We start from the raw sequence: 12,188 nt of genomic DNA on the forward strand, positions 1-12,188 counted from the left end.
TAGTTTGTGGAAATTGGAATGCTTAACAAGTACCATTCAGGCAAATACTCTTGTTTATTAGCTTTTGCTTGAAGTTTATCGTTATACGAAATACGCTGTTCCTGTGGAAAAGTATACAACGATAAAACTGGTAAAAACGTAAGTACATGCTTCGAAGAACATGAGAGCCACATACATTCGGCCATAGCAGAGCATCAAAAAAATACCAGACAAAAGATCTTATTTCATCTCGAAATCATCGGCGCCAAAACTAGAGGACATTTTTTGCGAAAATACAGGGAATCCATAGAAATATTAAAAAACCTAGATATGCACATAAACAGTTGACATAGATGCAGACCTTTAACGCTATTTCGCTAAGAGCACCCTGTTCCTACCTTTTCCTATTTTTTAATTATTATCTGAACAATTTCAAAGTCTCGTTATCAGATTACTGATGCGCAACACGAGCTGTTTGTCGGATTATGAAGGAGGATATAGAACGTATGAAGAATATATACGCCTGACCGCACATCAATGTCGGTACGTTTTTAGACCTCTGATGGAGTCTGTAATGTCGAAACATCAGGAAGCAGTACCTCCAGGAAAAGTATCCGATTCGAAAGCTTGAAACAACGCTAAGGAATCGGATTCTGAAAGTCTCGATATGACCTGGTTCAAAGTACGTATGGAGTTTCCAAAAGAATATACGAAGCGTGTCGGTAAAAAGTAATTTTCAAGAATTTTTTGCATTAATCGTCGGTAATTGTCTCAATGCCAATGTTGTCTCAAATCCTTCGATGTTTGGGTTGCCTTGTAAATAAAAAGAGAAAGTAAGCTAACACCATCGCTGTATATAATTAGCTAGGGCCGAGAGCGTAACAATAGGAAGGAAGGAGATCTGGCAAATGAAAGTTTTAAAAGATTCTTCTCTTACTGTGGATATACATACATAATGCAATAAATTACGAAAGTACTCGAACGGTAATCTGTTCCTTTTGCTAATGCATGACTCTTTCTTAACGTAGATATTGTTTCTGAATAAAATTCTTTGGTATAATCGGGAGAGTACTTCTTTTCTAGTCTGTAGTAATGATATCAATTTATAGACCGATGTACCAATGTGTAGATATAAAAAGATTCTTTATTACCTCACGAAGAATTATTTTTTCTATTCTTATTATTAGTTTTAATTTCCCTTAGCGCTCACATTCTGATTTATTTGAAATATTTATTTGAAAAATTTTACATAAGAATATTATTTATTGGCAGTTCTCAATTTTATGTTGTAAATTATTGAAAATGCGTGACATATTAATGGAATTCTTTTATTTATAAGTTAATACATGTTATTATAGTAACGTGCTACTATGATTAAAGGATTACAATATAAATGGTTTTGATATAAAGGATTCAATATATAGCGGGATCAGAAACCAAACAGTGTAAATCACAAAATATCTTAACGAAGATCATTAACTGTTTAGAGAATGGACTGTAAAGAAATGTTGAAAGTAACTACTATTAACACGTGAAGAATAATTTATATTTACATTTATTACATTTATTACATTTAATACATTTAATACATGCAGAAATGTTATGCTAATTATGTAACATGGTTACACGAAAGATTGCTATTAGTATTTTAAGATTAAAAAGAATATGGTTTTATTTGTTAAATATTGACTTGTGTCACGTGTTTACCGAAAATTTGGCAAATCAATCTATGTACTCATCTGAATCATCATTTTTCGTACTACTTGTTGTATGATTTTGATGTTTGGAGATTTGATCAATTTGATTTGGTGATTCTGTTTGATGTAGTCAGATTTCTATAATCTGGTAATATGGACGTATGAATTTCATAAAATACAACGTGTGTTTTCTTTTAATTTTTTTTAGGATTACGTTCTCTATATAGAATGTCCTGTACAATGTTCGACAAATTCGGAGGCCTTTCTTTTGTAATATTTACTTCATAAAATGGAAAGTCATCTTCTAAAGCTCTTTTTACAAAAATTATTATCTTAGCCATTTTATATTCAGTAAGTTTACCTTACGTTCATGAGACTTAATTTTTCTATAAAAACAGTAATTTTCCAGATTTTTAGTTGAGAAAAACTCCTCCTTCTCTGTTCGTTTTAGCAACAGTAGCGAATGGTTTCGAGACTGGTATTTTTAATTAAATTGTTGTAAGATTTTAGTAATTTTCGCTATAGAATCATTAGATTAATTTATTTAATCACGTAATAATGAGCGGATTTATTTCACTATAGTGAGCAAGCCTCTATAGTGCAATAAATCGGGTATGAATCGAATGCGCCACTTGAAAATGCATGGAACTTCAAGAGCTAGAGATCGTAATGACACCATGACGCGTTCGTCGCTAGAAATTAAGCTTTTCTTCGTCTCGTATCTTGTGATTATTAGTCAAATTTAGCTTATTATAAATTGAAGTACTGCACTCATGCGTATAAAATTCTGAAATTGCTGGATATGTTCAATTTGAAGCTTCTTGGAATTTGAATTTGTTCTTGTTTTGAACTTGTTGTAAGCGATACACATTCTCCTAATTCTTCCTTGCGATTAATTCAAATTCTGATACAGTAACTTCCCTTGTGCGTTAGTTTTGCTTTTCTTTATAACAGTTTGGCCAGTAATAAGGACATTTATTTTTTGATCATTCATGATTACACAATACTTCATCTGCATTTCAATGTAAACTGCAAAGAATCTCATATGACTCGCATAAACGAATCTCAAATGGACACGATTCTGCGAATTTTTATTGCCCACCTGAAAGTAAAACTTACCGAACTTACTTTCAAATTTTTTTTTTTATTTTTATTTTGGTTTTTTTACAATTTGTCCTGAAGGACATTTGGTAAAGTGTTATATCTTATTGGTGAGAAAAAAAATAAAATAAAAATAAATATAGCATGTGGGTGGCCACCCCCAGCGGGGTGCCAGCTTCGTTTTTTCTAAGTTATATCTTTTATGATACTTTCAAATGGATATACAATTTGAGAGTAATCTCAAGAAACTGTCGGAAGAAAAACCAGAGAGAAGATTTCCTCTCTGGCACAACCTTGTGCTGATTGTTTCCTTGTATCGTAAACGCGGTACAGAATAGACATGACATGCGATGCTTTTTTGTGTCCCACGTTTTGTGTGTTACCACTTACCACTTCTGTGTCACACGTAACGTTATCGTTTCAATATCTGCTATTTCGCCCGACCTGGCCGAAATTTCGCAAATAGCTTCATCTTACATTGAAACAACGTTCGCGAGAAGGATTTTTGGCGATTCGAAAGTCAAGATTCAAAATTTTGTGAAAAATGCTTTACCATTTTAGCGCTGCTCTCTGTAATTTTGAAAACTTGCACGCTTTGATCTGCTTGAAATTCTGACAATAGGCACCTTTTAGAACCAAGACAGTAATAACAATATTTACGAGAAGGATTTTTGGTGGCTTAAAAGTTACGACTCGAAATATTACGAAAAACGTTTTACTATTGTAATGTCACTTTCTGTGTTACCGACACAGCGTGCAATAAGATTACAATACTGGTTAAAATAACAGATAACAGAGCTTTCGTAAACACTTTGTAAGATACTTGTAAAGAACTGTTTAAGTTACTTACATTCGAAATGTTTATGCTATATTTCATTCCTATTTCCTATTTTCTATCTTTTATGTGCATTCACTTAGAACTATAGAGTTCAGAGATTATATGTAGTACGCGTTGTTTATATTTATCATACACTTTTTGAATTTGTTATTTAAGTCTGTTGGTTAGATCCATCAGTTGAGTCTTTATTTAACTACTTCTTTCATACTTTTATGTTATATTTTACTTTACCAATAAAACTATGAAATATACAAATATTATAAACTAGTCAACATAAAACTGAATTCGCTTAAAAGATTTGTCACGTGATTTAGAGACTATTCAATATTATTTATCTAATAAATATATATATAGGTTACTTAAGGATTAAAATGGATCATATAAATTTACTTTCTCTTGCTAAGAAATTAAGTGATCACGAGACGACAATTGAATGACTTGGGAAATTCAATAAATTCCAAGAGAAAAATGGTGTGTGAAACACAAGAAACAAGTGATTTGTGTCGAAGAAAAGGAAGGTTTAGGCCCTTTTCGATGTCGCAAATGTGAGATATATGATCACATTGCAATACATTGTTGTTGTTATTATCTAGTTTATGTTACATCACATTGTGTATTTTATGTGAAAATAGGTTGCCAACTGGTTAATAACATACGCTTTTGCATGTCGGTTTCCTTTGAACAAATGAAACGCGATCGATAGCTAAAGAATTTCTTCTGAAACAATTATGGACAGGTTTCAGCTTGTACAGAAGTTTGTACTATGCAACAGCAATCTTTGTTGTAGTTTCTTTTGGTTTCTTCAATTTTTATTTCATGTGTGTGTATGTGAATATCGTAATATACAGCGATCAGTAATTTGTGTAGAAAATGTACGTAGTTAATGCTAAATAGCGTTTGACCACGTTTAATAACACCTCAAGAATAATTAATTCGTGTGCGATTTTCTGTTTATTTTCTTTTTCTTTTTTTTTTACGGACACCCGCTCACGAGACGATCGCGGTGCGTATATAAGATTCGATAATTGTTTATGAAGGCAAAAGATCAGAGGAAACATTAATCCTCTGTACTCAAAAATTCCATGAGGTTTTAATCTGCGATGTTTCTCTTCATCTGCAGGATGGTTTACGTCTTCAAATCTTCAAATAACATAATCTTCTTCTTTACGATTTGTACGAGGTAAGCTGCTGCCCGTGCAACGATTTGAGGATCTCTGTACATCCTGCTGCTTAGGTTGACCTATTTTCGTTCGTGTAAGAAGGATCAATCGCATCGATATTTAATTGTCAATAACTAAAAAACGAAGCTAAAAGCGCAATTTCTTCATTCTTGATTTTCATTGTATTTTAGCTCGATGGATCACCTCTTAAATTTTTTTACACCTGTAGCCGAAACATAAAAGATATAACTTAGAAAAAAAAACGAAGCTGGCACCCCGCTGGGGGTAGCCGCCCACATGCTATATTTATTTTTTATTTATATTTTTTTTTTTCTTCACCAACAAGATATAACACTTTACCAAATGTCCGCAAGGACAAATTGTAAAATAACCAAAATAAAATAAAAAAAAAAAAAAAAAAAAAAAAACCTGTAGCCGAATGTGTAGTCTTCGACGGGGAAATACGTTCGGTCGCCTTGAAATAATCGTAGAAACTAATGGATGCAAAATTGAACGAATTTGCGGGAAGAATCATAAATTCTTGATGTGATATGTATGATATATATATGATTGATATATACCTGCATATACTGAAAAATATCACCAATATTAGATATCGTATTTCATAGAGTTTAGTTTAGATCTCATTAAACCGGCCGCCGTGGCGTACAGTTAAGATTCAGTCTGCTAGAGTATTATCATCTAAAGTCACTACCTAAGTCTGAACCTTGATGACACATTTATGGTTCCGGCTATCGACTCGTACAATACTCTTGAAAATGCGTTAGCCTTGACACGTGCATTTTCTCTATAGAGGAGTCCACAGTAACATACGTATGCAGTTATATCAGTTTTTTATTGATTCACATGTAAAAGGTATTCAATTAATATGTGATACGATTAAATTATAAACAATTATATGGTTTATTAATAGTGAATAATATAGATCCAATTTTTATTATATTCACGCAACTTCCATATTCCGTTATATTCCAGTCACGAATTCTTTATATTAATATCGTCATTAAACTTGTATGAACAAATTGGATATGTTTACGAATTTTAATTACCTGTAAATGTAAGAAACATATATAATCGAAAGTAACTATGTGATACTACAGCGACGATAGTCGCCGAATACAAAATGATACGACTCGCTCGCCGTTTCGGAAAGGACTGGTGAATCCCTATGAAGGAAACGGCCTCCTTGCCATCCTCCGCGTAGGCACGATCATATAAACAGGTCTCGACACTCGCTAAGGAAAACCGTCGGAAAATTGAGCTGTGAAAAATCAATATGGAAGACAGCAAAGTTCTCGTTCTTACGAGATCGACAGGGATAAGTAGAGTGTCTCTGTCTCTGTATCAGATATTCATAGCATCTCACGCATGCGAAGAACAAGAAGCTTCTTCTCTTTCACGTTGATTTTTTGCAACTAGTTTCGACTCAGTTTTCAGACGATTTCCCCTATGCTTCGGTATACGAGTGTCGAGACCTGTTTATATAATCCTGCACGTGGATGCTTTTACATGGCATAATACACGTCCATTCCAGGCATTCTCAGTCAGGCGTGTGGGCCGATACGGAGAGAGCCGTTTGATAACATTGACATTGATTCTAAGACACATTTTCTTCCACAAACATTTTCTATTTTTATAACACACGTTGATATATATTACTAAAAACAATATTTGTTGTTACAAATTCGAACAGACACTCGATAGAGAAAGGCAGAAGAATATGTAAAATATTCTTTTCCTACTCCTCTCATCCACTTCTTCCAATACACTTTTTTTAGCTTTAGAGAATCTTTGTAATTGCGCAATGTGGTCAGTAGAGTCAGTGTTCGTTGCGCCATATTATTTTCGATATTCTTTGAAGCAGGTAGCTCTTATTAAATTTAATTACAATTTCCATACGCGAAATTAGAGCCCGACTGTTCGTCGATTGTTAGTTGCACGGACGTGTTAGTATACTTCTTTTTTCTTTTTTTTGTATATCCTTGTTTTAACATCCGTTATCAGTAGTAGAGTTGCAGTAGTTCCTATTGGTAACTATTTCAGTATATTGTACTCTATTTTATTTTATTATTCGTATTTTGTTTGAACACATACTTTTATTATGCAGGGCAGGCACTGTTCAGTTTTTTTTAAATACTGTAAATAAGGCTAGCTAGTGGAAGGTATTCGCGAGATGATACATACATCATATATATAATATGTATAACATATGATATATATTACGTGTAAATTTTTTTAAAGATTTGCATCATCTGCGAGATTGTAAGATAATTAAAAAAACATCGCGCATTCTATTTGAAAAAATTAAATTTACACTGAAGCTTTAGAAAATGTGAAATTTGGATGAAATTCATTTTAGACTTTCGACGCAGTGTATGCAATAAAATATCTTTCTCCCGAGGCACTCTGTTATAGTTTCAAACCTAGAAACATTATTTATGATAAAGTATATATATGTACGTACAATGACTTTTATATCACTGCAAGAATCATCACTAATTTAATAGTACATGGAGACGATAAAAGTGAAAAATTTTCGAGATGCTTAATTATAATGTTCGACGTATACGATTAGCCGCAATTCATTGAAAATTATTTTTTTAAAATTTTCATCTATAATTATTTATTTTATTTAGAATATTAGCTTTAACCGACAAACAATTCAATTTCTATCGATTTACGCTTTAGAAATGGTTTAGATAGTAGTGACTGTACATATGACGCAATAGGCTGAAATTTAAATACTACTAAACGTATAATCTCAAATTGTTACATTATTGTTACCGCAACATTCTTGCTTCAAATTTTCCTCAAAAAGTGAAATCTTTATCTATATGTAATTAAATTATAAAAAATTTCCAGTGAGTAGTAATAATAACTTGTATATATGTTTAATACTAAAAATTAACGTTGTAATTATGTCTTAAAAAGATATATATTAGATACAAAAAGCAGATATTAACGTCGCTAACATTGTCATAATACTTATTTTGTACCGAGACAATTATTTAAATGATAGATTATGTAATATAAATAAAACACAACTGATAAAGGGGAATATTATTTGATGTAACTTTCATGTATCTAACTGTAATAATAGACGTAAATTTTATTTATCCAAGTGATAGAAATTTATAATTAATTAATATTTTAATAGTACTGGCGATTATTCTGATTTTCCTTGGAAAAAGGGAGAGGGAAGGAGTGGTTAAAGGGGTGCGTAAAACGGTATTGAATGGTATCGTTATACATGCATAAGATAGCATGTATGGAAAGATCGTTGTTACAAACTACGTGGAACATCTTTAGAGATCCATCACTTGTTGAGTGGGGATGAGGTGAGAGTATAAAAGGTGAATTCCTTATTTCCTTAGGATCATAAACGATTGGATGTAATAGTACTCATCTTCTTCATTCAAAAGTGTTCCCTTTATCAAGATGAAAATAATTGTAAGTAACTTTTTACGTCTTTTTTTTTTTAATTTTTACGTTTGCACTCGTTTACGCTCTGTATAACTCTAAACCAATATAATACGGCTGAAATATTTTTATTAACAATGTTCTTTTTTAAATGGTGTTCTTACAACATAACTTGTCTTGTCAATATATCTCGTCGTTAAGATTAAACGAAATTGCAGTGTTAAAATTCTTATTATCGATGATCGATGTTCGGTGATCAACCAATACGAATCCTTGGTTAGTTGAATTACAAGATTTTTAAACTGTTATTGATCTTCCGAGTTACGGTCACGTACTTTTTAAATTGACGAAAATAATAATAAGAATAATAATAATTTATATTAGAAACGTGAATCGCTAGGAGCAAAAAGCAAATACATTTTGAGTCGTCGCGTCGTTTCTCTCCAAGAAAGTTATTATATCTATAGTATGCATTTTGCATGCGAAAGTAAGGTCTATATTATTTTTGAAAATTCGAATTACAAGTAGGATGATCTTTAATCCGTGTTACGACACGAGCAACTGTGAAGAATACCAAGCAAACGAAATCGACGACGAGTCCGCAAACCCGTCGTAGGTCAGGAGTTAAATGACCCGCATTGGCATCTTACTTTCACTCATCTCACTAACACTACGTGGATGGTGACGATCACAGACTTCCATTTTTATCAATGCTTCGTCTTTCGATAGGCAATATGACATTTGTTAGATACAAGAGTGCTAAGTATAGTTACGTTGACTAGGTTGACTAACTAAAGATTCTCTTCGTTAGGTAATAGCGATAGTTGTGGGATTGGCAGCAGCGCAAGATTCAAATTACAATGCTCGTAACAATTACCACGAGGATAGATCGAATCCTCCGACTGACGAAAGGAGGGGTCCATTGACGACCACGCCTATTCCAATTTTACATTGGAATAAACAGCAAGAGCACGATGGAACTTATAAAGCTAGGTATCGCAATTGTTAATTACCTTCTTGCGTCGATGAGTTAATACGTTGTTCGTTCATTGCATACAACTCCAAGCATATGCATTTAAGTCTGCAGTTTAAAATAGAAAATATTTATATATATGTGTATGTGTGTGTGTGTGTTCGATATAAAAGAATCTCTTTCAATTTCGTTATAGTTTTTCTTGATGTTTAATGTAGTTTAATAATAATAAAACATTGCGTCATCGTGGAGCTTTGGTAACGCACATATACAATGAAATTTACATAATTTAGATTTATTAAATTATTACTTTCTTGCATTATGTTTATTATTTTACGTTTTACGATTATTTCTTTTATTTACGATTATACTTGAAATAGCTTATGAAACTTATAAATCAATAAAACGTTGAAAGTTAGATAAATAATAGAAATGATAAAGTGTTGTATGACACCGTTTTACGCGGTACATTTTATATATATTCTATTATACCGAATATTATGCTTAGTAAAATAGTTATAGAAGAAATATTTCATTTCTACTTTCCTGTATTCGGTACTAGTTATTTGAAATTGGACAATTTCGGATTAAGCATTATACGCAATAGTAATCAAATGTTTATTTTTGAGTAATGTGTAAATAATTACAGTTCGAAGTGACATTCGTATGCATACAAGTTAGTAAAGGTTTTATTTCAATTAAGATTTTCACTTTCACTCTTCATTAATTATCTAAGTATTTTTCATTCTACATTTAAAGGGATATATTACTGCATATAACATGTATGGTACATGTATGCACTACATACATACGACATGTGTATAATAAGAATAAAGAATCGAAATTTATCACAATGTTTAAGCTTGTGTAAGTTTAAGTTTTACGATAACATATTTAGAACGTGAAACGAAGATAATTACTATTAATATTTGCAATTTTTAAATAAAACCGCTTAAATGACGTATAATCATCTATACGTATTGTGTATAGTATAGTTTGACGATTAATTCGAGTTCAAGGTATAGAATATAACTATGCTTGCAGTGTATGATGTAGATTCTATGAATTAAAAGTTGTAGCACTCTCGACAAAAGTAACAATTCTAGTTATTTATTTTACAAATATTAGTTACTCATTTTCTTACAGTATAGTAGAATAGAGATTTAAAAATGTATTTGTAAGTGAAAGCTCTATTTCAACACAAAACAATAACGACGAGTATGCATTTTAAGAGGAGGTGTAATCGAAAAGAATGTGATTTGAAATCTGATGTGAATAAATTATTCATAGCTATGAAACGGGAAACAATATTATCGCTGAGGAGAGCGGTTACATTAAGAAAGTAGGCGAAGGCGAGGAACAAGGAGAAGCGTTGGTCCAACAAGGAAGCTTCTCATACACGAGTCCCGAAGGGAAGCTGATCACCATCCATTATACGGCCGACGAGACTGGCTTTCACGCGACCGGAGATCACATTCCCACGCCACCGCCAGTCAGCGAAGAGATTCAGAAAGGCCTCGACCTCATCTTTGCAGGCATTCGTCAGCAAGAGGTACACGTCCCACGATTTTTCCTTTTTTCACTTTCTGATTCTTTTCTCCATTCGCTCTGTCTCGTCTCCGTGTATTCCAATATCCGATATATCTTTTTCTCTTTATTTTCATTCTTATTCGAAAGAAATATTTAACAAGAGTGCATATGTTAATTATACGAATTATTAGTTTAACGGATGAGATAATATGCGTATATCCAAGCCTATTGTATAGAAATAGATTTAGAAATACTTTTATAACGCGAGTTTACACGCTTCTCGAGTGCATGAAACACGAAACAAATATCATTTGAATAAATATTAAATATCGTTACTGCATGCCAAACTATGTATCTTCAATATCGTAATTTGCAAATATAAGCTTTCTTAATTAGTTTATCACGTTGAGTGATGAGTTAAATGAAATGAGAAAGTAACGGCATGTACGATATATCGATTATTTCGAGAAGTAAAAAAATCTTATTCTGTATCCTCGATTTACTTTTTCATGTAGAATTACGAAATCATAGAACTAAATCGCAGAACTTTCTTCCCAGTAATACTACCAATTACGTAATATCCTATGTAACGAGTACGTGTAAGAGGATGTAATCATACGTAATAATATTGAAACATCGCGAATAAGGAAATATAACGCAAACATATTTTTTTCAATTACTAATTTAGAGTAAAGTTATATACATATATAGTGTTGCAATTAGTTGATATAACGAGTTGAGAGTAATAGTACTATTATTATATTGCAGGAAGCAGATGCGCGTGAAGCAGCTCAAAAGGGACAACAGCAACCCTTGAATCAGCAAATCGAGCGGCGAGATAATTATGATAGAAAATTTCGAAAATGAAGTAAATAAAAGATAAACATTGTTGAGATACGTTCTACATGTAGTATAAAAACAAACGATTAAGTCCTTAAATTAAGACTATTTTAATAAAATAAATTTAATAATATGTAAATATGTAAATGTGCTTTCCTTTGTCGTTATTAACAATCTCAAATATTAAAAAAGTAATAATCGTAGAGTAAAATAGTTTAGTGGCGAACCAATTAAAAGCTTCGTTGATCGATGATGTTTAAAAGAAGGTAATAAAAATATCTACACATAAAATAATAAATGTTCGTTTGACATTTATCTCAGATGGGGAATACTATTTCCACCCATAAAGTTAATTTAGCATAGATTTTATTTTTTATACCTTTTATTAAATCATACTTTGTTCTGATCTAGGTTGGAATCTGGATGGACTCTGTAAACTTCTTTTTATCATCTACATTTTGCAAGATTTCAAGGACATTTCTGATTGTCTATGTTGAAATTATTTTTGTGCTTGTTAGAACAAAGGCTATGAATCAGACATCATAACTATTATACGATAAATTTTGAAGTTGTGGTATAAGAGTTAATATCCTTCGTTAAAAGATTTTGGCTAATATTGGCTTCCATTT

General features: G+C 31.9%; 1 protein-coding gene across 1 annotated transcript; it reads left to right on the plus strand.

Moving 5' to 3' along the window:
* Positions 1–8,183: 8,183 nt before the first annotated feature.
* Positions 8,184–11,698, plus strand: LOC132911141 (endocuticle structural glycoprotein ABD-4-like). Its single transcript, XM_060967539.1, has 4 exons — positions 8,184–8,246; positions 9,028–9,209; positions 10,480–10,741; positions 11,488–11,698. The coding sequence occupies exons 1-4, from the start codon at positions 8,235–8,237 to the stop codon at positions 11,584–11,586; spliced, it is 555 nt and encodes a 184-aa protein (XP_060823522.1). The 5' UTR covers positions 8,184–8,234; the 3' UTR covers positions 11,587–11,698.
* Positions 11,699–12,188: the final 490 nt, after the last annotated feature.

This window comes from Bombus pascuorum, chromosome 10 (assembly GCF_905332965.1).
Source record: "Bombus pascuorum chromosome 10, iyBomPasc1.1, whole genome shotgun sequence".
NCBI classification, from domain to species: Eukaryota; Metazoa; Arthropoda; class Insecta; order Hymenoptera; family Apidae; genus Bombus; species Bombus pascuorum.